A 14,959-nucleotide genomic window follows, 5' to 3' on the forward strand; every position below is an offset into this window, starting at 1 on the left:
GGCTGTCAAATGCCTTTTGACAGTCTGTTGTCCACTGAAACTTCTTGCCCTTTTTTAACAATTTGGTGAGTGGAGCAGCCACACTGCTAAATTTCAACATAAACTTTTGGTAAAATCCACTCAACCCCAGGAACTGTAGTACTGCTTCTTTTGTCAACAGTGTGGGAAATTCTCCAATTACTTTATTTTTTGCATCCCATGGGGCCAGTTGTCCATGTCCTAGAAAAGTGACTTGGGCTTTGACAAATTCACTTTTAGCTAGGTTTACCACCAAGTCCGCTTTCTGAAGTAAATTGAATAATTCCAAGAAATGCTGTAAATGTTCGTTCCAAGGGTGACAAACAATCACCAGGTCATCAATATACACCACACAGTTGGGTAATCCAGTGATGACCTTATTACTCAGTCTCTGAAATGTGGCTGGAGTGTTTATCATAGCAAATGGCATGACTTTGAACTGATATAGTCCATTTGGCATTACGAAAGCCGAAATTGCCTTTGCTCTCTCTGACGGAGATGCTTGCCAGTAGCCTCTGAGCAAATCCATCTTAGAAATGTAAGTTTCTTGTCCCACTTTGTCGACACAGTCCTCCAACTGTGGAATTGGATATACACCAGTCTTTATAATGGCATTGACTTTGCGATAGTTCACACATAACTGTTGGGTACCATTTGCTTTGACACCATGACTATGGGTGAGCTCCTGTCGCTGTAACTCGCTTCAATTATGCCACCTTGGAGCATGCACTCACTCTCCTCCTAAACCTGTGTCAGCTTTAGAGGGTTATGCCCATAAGGATGTTGCTTAATCGGAACAGCATCTCCTAACTCTACATCATGCACAATTAGGTTAGTTCTTCCCAGTTTATTTCCGCATATCTCCCCATGTGATAGCAATATATCTTTCAATTTTATTGTGGAAGGTAACTCAATAATTTATCCCAATTATTGACAACATCCCTATTGTCCAATTTGATTTAAGGAATGTCCAATTCAGAATCCTCTGAACTTGGTTCTTCTTCCTGTGCTGTAATCATCAACACCTCCTCCTCTTGCTTTCCTTCCCTATCAAAATAAAACCTTTTGAGCATATTCACATGACACAATCTGTGAGATTTTTTCCTGTCTGGAGTTCTGATCAAGTAGTTTACCTCACTCAATTTTCTCTCGATTTGATAAGGTCCATTAATCCTGTCTTTTAAAGGATTAATGGACTGGAAGTAATATCAATACCTTACCCCAATGGCAAACTTGCGAATTTGTGATTTTTTATCTGCTTCCTGTTTCATCGTATGCTTTGATACTTTGAAATGCTGTCTAGCCAACTCTCCAGCTTCATGTCATCGTTCTCGAAAATTTGACACATAGTCCAAATAGGTGGTCTCTGAATTCTGACTTATTGATTTCTCCTTAATCAATTTTAACAGTCCTCTTACATTATGCCCAAAAATGAATTCACATGGACTGAAGTTGGTCGATTCATTCGGTGCATCTCTGATTGCAGAAAGTACAAATTGAACTCCCTTATCCCAATCACCTGGATAATCCTGACCATACGCCCTTAACATGGTGTTTAGTGTTTGATGCCATCTCTCTAGTGCTCCCTGAAATTCCAGCTCCAGACTTCACTAGCCCATGCCATCCTGCCGCCAGAACCCCCGCTCCAGGTTTCATAGTCCAGCCGACTCTGTAGCTACAGTGCCTCAGAAGACTCTACCACCTTTATACCTAAAAGCTTTCTTTACAAGTTTGAGCAAAAACTAAATAAAACTGAGGAAAAAAGAAAGGGGAAAAAGGGAAAAAGCAGACGAAGAGGACAATCTTGGGCATAGGAGCCCAGGCGCTACCTACTCTACCACCACCTTACAGCTTAAACAGCTATGCCTATTACCCTGTGCCCATGTGCATCCAGAAGAGTTATAACCTCCAGAACTGGTACAGTTCTTTGTTCAGGTTCTTCCTTGAACTGGAGTGGAACTATGAAGTGGTAAACCCTTTCACCTGAAATAATAACTTAATTTTGAAAACTCTTCCCACCTCAAATGCATGGCTCTCACTTCCAGCTCTGTGGTCCAACACCACAGAGAGCAGCTAAAGCACTTTGTATTGATGAAAACTTCCAAATGCTTTGTGAAATGGACTGTTGATGAGCTCACTATAGGTAAATGAGAAGTGGACTATTCTGAGAATGTCTCACTACTTCTTCCTTGAGAAAATGGGAGAGTGTGGAAACTTAAGATAGAATTGAGGCTATGCCGCTTTGTGGGCACTTTCTTCTCAGGCCTGCTTCCATTCTGTAATATCAGGACCAGGAAAATTCATTCCCTTGGTGCTGTTTATTAATATGAAGTATATGGAAATCCCTGATTTGTTGTTTTGGCGCTGTAGTTTGATGGTTGATTGCATGTCTGTTGTCTGTTCTCTGTGCTGTACACTATAGTCAAGACTGTGGGTAGTTCACAAGGAAAAAGAAATAAATGGAAGCATTAGGTATTGTAAACTAGGTATTGTTATAGAATAACACTGTTCTCGGAAGAAATTAATGTGTCTCATTTCTGCATACCTCTGATGAATAGAATGCATTAGTCACTCAAATGGGAGTTTGTAATCCGTTAAATGCTAGTCATTGATACATGGTTTCTGTAATGGGTCAAAGGTAAATAGCCCGCAATTCACATGGGCTTTTTTGCAGTATTGTAATACTTAAATAAATGACAAATACAATGGGATGTTCAAAATGAATGGTGATGTACTGAGCCCTTTAAATATGAGCTGACAATCTTCTCCAAGTCATTTTGTTGAGGTTCGTTCACCATTGTGAATTAATTCACCTTTCACAGAAACAATGAGTTGGAGGTGGAGTTTGGGGATAGCAGAATCATCTCCAGTGTGGTGCTGGAAGCTGAGGATAAGGACACTTCACGACAGCATGTTTATTATGTGATGGATAGTGTTCCCAAACAGGGAGTGCTCCAGATCAAGGTAAGTAACAAGCTTCAGATAAAAATCAACACCAGGTTATAGTCCAACAGGTTTGATTGGAAGCACACTAGCTTTCAGAGCATCGCTCCTTCATCAGGTGATAGTGGAGGACTCGATCCTAAGACACAGAATTTATAGCAAAAATTTACAGTGTGATGTAACTGAAATTATACATTGGAAAAATTGATTCTGTTAAGTCTTTCATCTGTTTGAATATCATGATAGTTTCACTTATTTCATGTGTAAATACAAAACCTTTTTTAAAAAGTTGCATTCTCAGGTTAGCTGTTTAAAATGGTGACAGCGAGACAATATGTTGAAGGTGTTAGCCCCCTATGTTCTCTGTCTATGCCATGATGTTTAGATTGATTCTAATCTAAAAAGTGAGATAACGGAGTTTTACATGAATACATGCAGTTTTTGAGCAAAGTACAATGTAACCCTGAAAGTACAAATTCGTCCCACAAAACATATGTGTGTATGTGGGTCTTTGTCTGTGTGTGTGTGTGTTTGTCTGGGTTGGGGGTTGTGAGTGTGAGAAAGTGTATGTGTTTGTGTGTAATGAATGTAGAGTGTCTTAAGTCTGTGAGGGGGTGCATGTGTGAGTGTGGAGTGTGTGGTCTGTAAGGGTGTGTGTTTGTGTGTTTATTGTGTAATGGTGGTCACCTGTAGTGTGACAAGAACCCAAGGCCCTGGTTGAGGCCCTCCCTATGGGTAATGACTTAGCTATCAGCTTCTGCTCGGCCACTTTTCGCTGCTGCCTGTCCTGAAGTCCGCCTTAGAGGATGGTCACCTGAAGGTCCATGGTCGAATGTCCTAGACCACTGAAGTGTTCCCCAACTGGGAGGGAACACTCCTGTCTGTTGATTGTTGTGCGGTGCCCATTCATCTGTTGTTGTAGCCTTTGCTCGGTTTCCCCAATGTACCATGCCTCCGGGCCTCCTTGCCTGCAAATTTATAAGATAGACAACGTTGGCTGAGTCACATGAATACCTGCCATGTACAACGTGGGAGGTATACAAGGCGTAATGGTTGTTTCTATGTCCACACTCTGGCATATCTTGCAGCGCCTACCGTGACAGAGTTGTATGGAGTTGTCCTGAGAGCAGGGCAGCTTGCAACGAACAATGATCTGTCTGAGCTCGAAACCATGCTTTGGCTTGTAATTCTGTCAGTTTACGATCCTCATGCTGAGATGTGATTGATTCAAATTCTACCAGACTTTACAATGGTTTATTCTGTGTGAAAATTTCAGACTGTCATTTTCAGAATTAATGTGAATTTAAATGTTCAATGCACAGTGTCAGTCCTCAGAGATTTCATTTCTTTCTGGTAGTGTTCCATGTAGGAGTAATCTGAGGTCATCTCTTTGAAATGATAAACATAAATGTGAATATTTCCTTCAGAGTGAGTGACCAGGCCTGCACAAACTGCCTCTACAATCCTCAGCATTGTGATCGCTATACTCCATTTGGAGTTTTGGTGAAAAATTGAACTGGTACCATACGTGGTCAGTTCTGGTGTAGGCTTCAATGATAAGGATACGATGTGAGTATATTGGGAAGTGTGGTAATGTTAATTGACTAGAAATTCAGAGCTCTAGACTAATATTCCCGAGTCATGCATTCAGGTGCCACCATGCCAAATGGTGAAATCTAAAGTTAATTCAGTGACAAATATGTAGCCACAAATATGTAGCCAGAGGGGTAAAGCCTGTCTGCTTCCCTGTAGGGAAGGAAATCTGCTATCTTTACCTGGTCTGGTCTTGATGTGACTCCAGACCTACAGCAATATGGTTGACTCTTAACTGTCTTCTGAAATTGCCTACCAAAACACTCAGTTCAAGACAAGTAAAGGTGGACAAATGCTGGGCTTTCCAGTAATGTCACATTCCATTCAAAATGAAAAGACCCTTTGGAGTGTGCAGAATAAGCAGATTGTATGTAAACTGATTGTAGCAGTGTTGTTTTTGATCTCAACTCTGGAGTTCACATGTTGTCTTAATAAGTGTCCAGCAGGAAGAAGTTTTAAATTTAAAGCTAATCAGGTTAAGTTTTGATTAATTTTAGCTGAATGGGTTACCGTATTGATGGTTTCCACTCATATTTAATGCAAAATCTAGAGGGAGTGGTGTTACTTGTAGTGAAGGCTTGGTTCTGTCTTCAAGTCTTTGTTGCACTCAAACCATTTGCTCCCCCCCGGGCACTCAGTTTTCATTCTCTTGGCCTGCAACGTGACAGGGAAAATGATCAGAGACTCGACAGAAAAGAACAAATTGCTACGGAGGGAGGAGGAAGAAGCAAAAATCATGACATGGCCATTCCACCAAACGTTCTCAAGCAATGATTCCCCTATTGCTATCTCAGTGGGAAATAGAGTGTGCAACATCTTTGCTTTACAGAGGCGCTCACTGGCGTTTACCATTTACCAGGGACTCTCCTGCAGTCTGGGAATAGGATGAGGATGGCACTGCTAGTGTCTATAACAGTGACAGTACTCATGAAGTCGTATGTGTGAGGGTTCATTCTGTGTCTGCCAGGAGAGGGTAATACATTGCATTCATTCTGAGTAAAAGGTATCAAGCAAAATGTGACTTCATTAGAGTAACAGGTTTCCTCCTGATGCAATCTTCATTGACTGAAATCATGTTAGACACAGCCTTTGAATCAAGAGACATTGCAGAAACACAAGGGGAATCCCTCCCTGAATGAGCAGCTGGAATGCGGTCTGTCTGTGCATGGGAATATCAGATAGCCTGGCAGCTGAGCAGCTGATGAAAAAGGAATGAAGGAGGCAACTATGTATGTCCTCTCCAATCAAACTTACTGTGATCAACTTGCCCAAATTTGAAGAAAAGCCCAACTCCCCATTCCATAACAACCAAGCCCCTTCTCTCTGTAACCGACCATCACTGCCAATCATGGCATTGTTGAAACAATAGCTGCTGGGAATGGTATAAGTGCCCTTGAAGAGGATATGTGGAATTGAGAAGCTTCACGGTCATGGGGAAACTGCCGATATGGTTCAAGGGGTTTGGAGGGATAGTTATTCAAAGCCTGGATGGCTACATATAACAGGGGACTTGTGCTGGATCATAGGTTGTCCTAAAGGGAGGGTTTTCCCCAATGTCCTGCTTGAAGGCAGCAAGTTTATTGGAGGTCCTGTCATCCAGTGCAGAGGGAGAAAATGGGCCTTAATTGGCCACTCAACTAACTTTTCTGGAGATGAACTTCAGAAGTCCCCCGCTGTGATAAGTTGCCACAGTGCCATACTTTTTATCTCCCAGCCCATCTCCCATGGAGCTGGTAAGATGCCTGCTAGTGGTTCAGTAAATCTTACATTCATCCAGATTCTGAGGTATTCCGTTTTTAATGATCTACTTTGAGTATCATGCTATGTTTCCTATTGGGAAGTGAGTCCCTATACTATGAAGTAAGTTTTTAATTGTAGATTTTTATTGTAAATTATAATTGATAGCGTGTGTTGCATTCGCAAGTATCCTCTCTTTGTGGGTGACTGCAACATCCAAAATGTCCTTCCCTGCCATGTGTAAGCAGATCGTAAACCCAAAATCCTGTTGGTTCCATGGCATAGGTGGAACCCTGGCAAACAAAGGAGAAGTGTAGGTAAACTTAAACATTTCTCCATCACCGTCAATGCAACTTTGTTGTGTGTTTTATATACAATCATAGAATCCCTACAGTATGGAAACAGGCCATTCAGCCCAACAAGTCCACACCGACCCTTCGAAGAGTAACCAACCCAGTCCTATTCCCCTTACTCTGCATTTACCCCGACTAATGCACCTAGCCTACACATCCTTTAATGCTATGAATAATTTAGCATGGCCAATTCAGCTAACGTCCACATCCTTGAATTGTGGGAGGAAACAGCAGCACCCAAAGGAAACCCTTGTAGACACGGGGAGAATGTGCAAACTGCACACAGACAGTTGACCGAGGCTGGAATCAAACCTAGGTCCCTGGTGCTGTGAGGCAGCAGTGCTAACCACTGAGCTACTGTTCCGTCCATATGTCTGGGAACTATACAGAGATGAGACTAGTTTCTATGGCTTAGATTCTTAACCTGAAGACAGGTAATTAGGCTTGTCTTTCTCAGCGGAATTTCCTTGGAAATTTACCATGAATAATGAGATCTTCTTTCCACATAAGGGACAACTGTGGAATGGAGCTGGGCCTACCAACCCCTCAAGGTAGTTTGGAAGCAGCCCCAGGGGCTGCCAAATACAGAGGCATGTTGGTTAAAAGGCTTGTATTGATTCTTTGGGATGAATGTCCTTAACTATACAGGCTAATCTATGCCACCTTTCACCATTACCTCTCATTCTTCATTTCAACCCATGGCAATGCTATGGCTTCCTAATCCTCTATAATACTTAGTTCCAGTTCATGTCCATATCTATGATTCTTACCCCTACACGCTCTATATGAATTAACTCCGTATCCAATGCAGGCTGACCTCTAGTGCCATGCTGAGGTTAAACAAAATAAAGTTCTAAATATTTGCAGTATTGCTCTATTAAAAAAAAGTTGACTGCCTTGCATATAAGAGTCTTTAGCATATAGCACGGAAACAGACCCTTAGGCCTAACCAATCCATGGTGAACATAATCCCAAACTAAACTAGTCCCACCTGCATGCTCCTGGCCCATATCCCTCCAAACCTTTCCAGTGCATGTTCTTATCCAGATGTCTTTTAAATGTTATAATTATACTCACATCCACCACTTCCTCAGGAAGTTTATTCTACATGTGCGCCACCCTCTGTATAAAAAAATTGCCCCCATATCTTTTTTTAAATCTCTCTGCTCTCACCTTAAAAATGTGCCCCTGATCTTGAAATTCCCCATACTTGAGAAAAGACAACTGCTATTAACTTTATCTATACCCCTCATTATTTTATTAACTTCCATCAGGTCGCTTCTCAACCTCCTCTGCTCCAGTGAATAAAGTCCAGCCAAAACAGCCTTTCATTACACTTCAAACCTTCCACACCCAGCAACATCCTGGTAATCTCTTCTGAACCCTCTCCAGCTTAATAATATCCGTCTTGTAACTGGGCACATCATTACAGAAGAGGTCTTGCCAATGTCCTGTATAACCTAAACATGACAGATTATACCGGGATCTTGATCAGATGGGTCAATGGGCTGAAAAGTGGCAGATGCAATTTAATTTAGATAAATGTGAGGTGCTGCATTTTGGGAAAGCAAATCTTAGCAGAACTTAAACACTTAATGGTAAGGTCCTAGGGAGTGTTGTTGAACAAAGAGACCTTGGAGTGCAGGTTTGTAGCTCCTTGAAAGTGGAGTCACAGGTAGATAGGTTAGTGAAGAAGGCGTTTGGTATGCTTTCCTTTATTGGTCAGAGTACTGAGTACAGGAGTTGGAAGGTCATGTTGAGGCTGTCCAGGACATTGGTTAGGCACTGTTGGAATATTGTGTGCAATTCTAGTCTCCTTCCTATTGGAAGAATGTTGTGAAACTTGAAAGGGTTCAGAAAAGATTTTCAAGGATGTTGCCAGGGTTGGAGGATTTGAGTTATAAGGAAAGGTTGAATAGGCTAAGGCTGTTTTCCTGGAGTGTCGGAGGCTGGGCATGACCTTAGAAAGGTTTATAAAATCATGAGGGGCATGGATAGGATAAATAGACAAAGTCTTTTCCTGGGCTGGGGGAGTCCAGAACTACAGGGCATAGGTCTAGGGTGAGAGGGGAAAGATATAAAAGAGACCTAAGGGGCACGCAGAGGGTGTTCGTATATGGAATGAGTTACCAGAGGAAGTGGTGGTGGCTAGTACAATTGCAACATTTAAAAGACATCTGGATTGGAATAAGAATAGGAAGAGTTAGCAGGGATATGGGCTGGGTGCTGGCAGGTAGGACTAAATTAGGTTGGGATATTGAGTCGGCATGGACGAGTTGGACCGAAGGGTCTGTTTCTGTGTTGTACATCTCTATGACTCTGACATCCCAACTCCCATACTTTACTAAGATGTTGATTGGTTTGAAGAGTATTAGCTAAGAAGAGAGATTGGACACATTTGATTCATTTTCAATTGAACATTGAAGGAAGTTTAAAAAATTATGATAGGCATGAATAGAATGGATAGATCTCAGTCATAGATCCCAGGGTAGAAACATGAATTATTAGAGAAATAATAAAGTAGAAGGTGGTAAGTTTAAAGGAGATGTGAGGAGCAGGTTTTTTTTTACACAGAGTGTAAGTGCTTGGAAAGCACTGCCATAGGAGGTGGTGGAAGTGAATACAACAGCAATGGTTAAGAGGCATCTTGACAGACAAATGAATAAGCAAGGAATTGAGGGATCCAGACCGCATAAAGGTAAAAGATTTTTTTGTTTAGTAAGTAATCATTTATCAGTGCAGTCTTGAATGCAGGATCAAAGGGCCTGTTTCTGTGCTGTTTTATTCTTTGTTCAACTATACATGTTTTCATGTTCAGTGGTGAAACTTGTTGAACTTGTGACTCTCTGATATTCTTCTTCTGTTGTTTCTTATTCTCAGAGTTTATACTCCATTATAGATGTTATTCTCCCTAATACAGCTGTTACATTTTGTTTCTATCAGGAAGGCAGAGATTGGATACCCCTACACCCTGGCATGAACTGCAGCCAGGATGACATTGACATGAACCGGCTGAGATACATCCACACTGGAGCAATTGGGTCAAACGGTCGAGACAGCTTTCATTTCCACTTATCAGATGGTGATCATAGATCTTCTGTCCACCGTTTTCAAATCTTCATCCAAAACATTGAAAAGGGTACAGTAAGATCAGTAATCTAGAGACACTTTGCAGCTCTAAAATAAGAAGCATTTAATCCCCTAACAATACTGTAATTAATTTCAATATCTTGTTATTTTTTAAAGTCAATGATTGAGGTATGTACAGGTCCTTCTGCTATAATGCGTGTTTTATCAGCACAATTGGCTATAATGAACTGTGGACGTTGTTTGAATAATGCAAACTTTTTACTTCACAAATATAGTGATTTTCTATTAGCGATCTTCTACAGCGGAACTTTCTACAGCCGTTTTACATAGCTTTATTTTATATAGTGCGAGGTTGCAGAGGAACACAACTATCACATTACAGCAGAATGACCTGCCATTAATTCATTATTTCAGATATTATTGCCATACATTTTAACATTCGTAAAGCCTAGTGAACCACTTTTTCCATTTTTTTTTGCATTGACTGGAACAGAAGCATCACACAATGGACTAACTTTAATCACTGTTTTCTCAGCACAGTGCACATTTAAGTTCTGACCAGACATGGTTCTCATTAAAATTCTGCATTCACCATGCTGCATCTTAATGTACAGCCAAAACCATCTTGCTCCTGTTTTCCCAAGGTGGACATATAGTAAGAATCCAAAGGCCCAATTCAAGTAATAGTTGTTGGGATCACAAAGGACTGTTTTGTGATATAAACTGTTTGTGACATCTGAAGTTTAAGTACTTCATATTGATTTTAACGAAAATATCTGATTTTGTTAATTTACAAACTCAAGTTATAATTTAGATTTGATTGCTTTGAAAGGAATAAAAATATATATATAATTTTTGGGGTTAGTTACTCCAATAACTATTTGTATAATATTCATTTATTGATTGAAAATTTTAGTTCTCATGAATGTTCAAATGAAAGTAACAGGGTTTTAATCAAATTAAATGGTCAGCTTCCTTTCTCCTCACTAGTTATTTTGTTTTAGTTTTCTGATTTCTGATTGTTCATTCTGTACTTCCTACATCACAATGAATAGTTCCACATGAAGCATGGCAGAACAAACACACACATACACGCACATACTTCTCGTTCCCCACTTTAAAATGCTACTGTACAAGTGAAAGACAAGACCTCCCTTGATTGTTAAAATGTAAAATGCTCTATTGTGTGGTTAATCAACAACACAACTCCTGTTCAACAATATACAGGGTCCCCAATTTATGAACATCCGACTTACCAATGTTGGCTTCCAAACATAATACCATACATGGTTGCAATTTTAAAGATTTGGCAGATGAACATTCTCTGTACTTATGAACACTTGCTTTCCAATGTCCATTGCGTTCTGACTTGCGTACAACTTGACTTGCAAGCAGACTTTGAAATGAGCTGCCTAAATATTTCAATATTTGATTAATTTTTAAATAATTTATTGAGGGGAAATTGCTTTCAGGGAAATTTGTAATAAATAAAACAGCAAGTTTATTAATAAGTGCAGCCAAGTAGCACAAAGGGGAACTTAATACAAATAATTAAACCATGATTTAAAAATATATTTGAAGATTATTTTCTTCTCTAAAATATTTTTCTTGATTATTTTATGATAATTAATATGATTGTTTCCTATTTATTGACGTCACTTTTTTTGCTGCTATTTAACTTACTGCATCTTGTGTTAACTGCAGCATATATGAGTATTTGGCAAATGCAAGTCTGACAAGTTTACAAAGTTGTTCTCATCATTTTGTTCTATATCCAGGTGAAATTATGATTTTCCTAAAACCACTCACCATCTTCATGGGAGAGCGAGGCATTTTGACGACAGCCATCCTTCTTGCCTCTGACGGCTCAAACAAACCGGAGGAGCTGCTTTACGTCATAACAATGCCCCCAAGCTATGGCCAAGTAGAATATATCACCTACCCTGGAGTGGCAATAACCAGTTTTAGCCAAATGGACGTGGCAGCTCAGGCAGTATCTTATACTCACAAAAGCACAGTGGCAGCTACAAGTGACTCATTGAGGTAAATATCTGCATATTTACAGGAAGGTTCTAAAATAATAATAGCACTGAGTTTAATTGAACCAATCCATAACATGTCCAATCACTTTCTGTGTATATTGTTTTTGGCTGAGGACAAGGAAATAATAGTATTATTACAATCATGGATGTGTAACAGAAACATTTGTGCAATTAGCACACAGAACAGTAACAGCAGAGAAACAGGTCCTTTGTTCCACCATGTCTGTGCTGACCATGATGTCATTTTAAAGTAATCCCATCTGATCTCTATTCCCTGCTTGTTTGTGTGTCTGTTTAAATGGCTGTTAAATATTGTTATAGCTGCTTCTACCATCTCCAGTGGGAGCATGTTGCAGACACAAACCTCTTTTACACCCTTTCCAAAGCCTCGACACCCTTCATATAGCATGGTGATCTTAACTGCACACAATACCTCAAATGTGGCTAAACTAAAGTCTTAAAAAGTCTATGTTTAAAAAAAAAACTGCCTCACACATTTCCTTTAAACTTGCCCCCACTCATCTTAAACCTTAGAATTTGACATTTCCAACCTGGGAAAAAGACTCCGAATGGTCCACCCTCTCATAATTTTATAACTTCTATCAGATCAGTTAGATTAGATTCCCTACAGTGTGGAAACAAGCCCTTCGGCCCAACCAGTCCACCGAAGAGTAACCTACCCAGACCCATTTCCCCCTGACTAATGCACCTAACACTATGGTCAATTTAGCATGGCCAATTCACCTGACCTGCACATCTTTGGACTGTGGGAGGAAACCAGAGCGCCCGGAGGAAACCCATACAGACAGTCGCCTGAGGCTGGAATCGAACCTGGGACCCTAGTGCAGAGAGGCAGCAGTGCTAACCACTAAGCCTGATGCTCCAGCAAAAACAATTTAAGTTTTTCCAACCTCTCTTTACAGCAAATACACCCTAAACCAGGCAACATTCTAGTAAACTGCTTTTGTACCTTCTCCAAGGCCTCCACATCCTTCCTATAACGTGACAAGCAGAATGGCACACTGTACTCCAACTGTGGCCTAAATAAAGTCTTACACAGCTACAATGTGACTTACCAACTATTTATTCTCAAAACCCCAACTGATAAAAGCAAGGAAGCTGTACATCTTTACTCTTTTATCCATTTGTGTTGCTATTTTCAGGGAACTATGAACTTCGATCTCAAGATCCCTCTGTACTTTAATGCTCTTAAGGGTCCAGCCATTTACTGTATACTTTCCTCTTGCGTACCTTTTAGATTAGATTAGATTACTTACAGTGTGGAAACAGGCCCTTCGGCCCAACAAGTCCACACCGCCCCGCCGAAGCGCAACCCACCCATACCCATACATCTACCCCTTACCTAACACTACGGGCAATTTAGCATGGCCAATTCACCTGACCTGCACATCTTTGGACTGTGGGAGGAAACCGGAGCACCCGGAGGAAACCCACGCAGACACTGGGAGAGCGTGCAAACTCCACACAGTCAGTCGCCTGAAGCGGGAATTGAACCCGGGTCTCTGGCGCTATGAGGCAGCAGTGCTAAACTGTTGCAGCAAGAGGTACGCAAGGGCATTTAAATGGTCATTGGATAAACATATGGATTATAATGGAATTGTGCAGGTTAGATGGGCTTCAGATTGGTTTCACAGGTCAGCGCAACAGCGAGGGCCAAAGGGCCTGGACTGTGCTGTAATGTTCCATGTTCTGTGTTCTACATTTGTTCTCTTAAAATACATTACTTCACACTTGTCCAGATTAAACTCCACCTGCCATTTCTTCACTTAACTTTCCAAGTAATCTATATCCTCCCGTATGCTTTGATAACTTTCCTCTATGCACAACTCCACTTACTAGTCAGACCACCTACATTTTTATCCAAATCATTTATACATATTACAAATAAGAGGTCCTGGGACTGATCCTTGTGGAACACCACTGATCATAGACCTCTGTGGTCAGTTGCATAGAGGACAGCACAGGTCACTACAATCCTGGGATTGTAGTGACAGAAAGGACAGTTGAGGTCATGATGATACCCCTTTCTCTGGTCAGCGACAAAGAGGATAGCTGATGTCATGGGGACTTATCTAGGGTCAGGGACAGTGGTCATAGCAATACTTTTGGAGCCAATGACAGAGGGGACAGCTGAGGTCAAGGTGACACTCATGCTGTCAGTGACAGAGAGGTTAGCTGAGGTCTACAGATGGCAGATATGGTCATGATGAGACTCTTGGTTCAATAACAAAGAGGGAGGCTGACGTTAGGATAATACTTCTGGGGTTAGTGAAATAGAGAACAACTGAGATTGTAGTGACATTCCTGAGGTCAGTGACAGAAAGAAAAGCATTGTCACAGGAACACATCTGTGTCAGTGAAGAGAGGATGGCAGAAGTCAAGGGAATCTCCTGGTATCTGGGACACAGTAGACGGCTGAGGTCATGGAGATAGTCCTGGCTCCATGAGTGAGTGATTGGCTGATATCAGAGTGACATTTGTGCGGTCACTGACAAGGGAACCGTTGCAGTCAGGGTGACTTCCTGGAGTGCATTACAGAGAGAGCATCTGAGACCACAGTGACACTCTTCTGGTGAATGGCAGAGAGGATGGCTAAGTTCATTATGACAGCCCTGGGCAGAAAGAATAGCTTGTGTCATGATGAGACTGTTGAGTTGAGAAACAGAATAGGCCAAAGTTCCACTCAACTGCTGTTACATTTATGCTGCTGTCAATGATGTATGGCTGAATTAGTGTGAACACTGTTTTGACAGCCACTCAAAAGGTGCCAGCCAGAGAGCAGGTTTGGAGACTTCTTGATCTCAATGTCTCTGCATTTTAGTTGACTTGTCACCATGCTGTCACCATCCTAAGGCAACTAATTTCTTCTCATGGAGTGGGCCTTGAACTCACAACCTTATGACTTAGATTCAAACCAAACCATAAACGAAGCCATCCCTGAGAGAAACTCAACTTCCCATGTGCAAATAACCTAATGAAGCAACAGTAAATGATTGTGTTACTAACTTGTTGTAATGTTAGTAGCTCCTTCCAGTTTTTTTTCTCTTTCTTTTAGCTGTCTACATTTTATCCACTCAAAGTTATGCTCAGTAACAGTTTTATTCTCTATTCAGAATGTCCCTTAAGTGGCACAAATCATCAGATTCAAGTAAGGTATATTGG

At 41.0% G+C, this 14,959-nt stretch overlaps 1 protein-coding gene across 7 annotated transcripts in view; it reads left to right on the plus strand.

The window, feature by feature from the left end:
• frem1a (Fras1 related extracellular matrix 1a) overlaps positions 1-14,959 on the plus strand; it is a 377,121-nt gene that overhangs the window by 266,338 nt on the left and 95,824 nt on the right. For all 7 annotated transcript variants that reach the window (XM_072586891.1, XM_072586895.1, XM_072586892.1 and 4 more), the window contains 3 exons: positions 2,841-2,982; positions 9,588-9,783; positions 11,513-11,777. In XM_072586891.1, the coding sequence (XP_072442992.1) occupies positions 2,841-2,982; positions 9,588-9,783; positions 11,513-11,777 (603 nt within the window). The remainder of the gene's footprint in view (positions 1-2,840; positions 2,983-9,587; positions 9,784-11,512; positions 11,778-14,959) is intronic.

This window comes from Chiloscyllium punctatum, chromosome 2, assembly GCF_047496795.1.
Source record: "Chiloscyllium punctatum isolate Juve2018m chromosome 2, sChiPun1.3, whole genome shotgun sequence".
Lineage (NCBI taxonomy): Eukaryota > Metazoa > Chordata > Chondrichthyes > Orectolobiformes > Hemiscylliidae > Chiloscyllium > Chiloscyllium punctatum.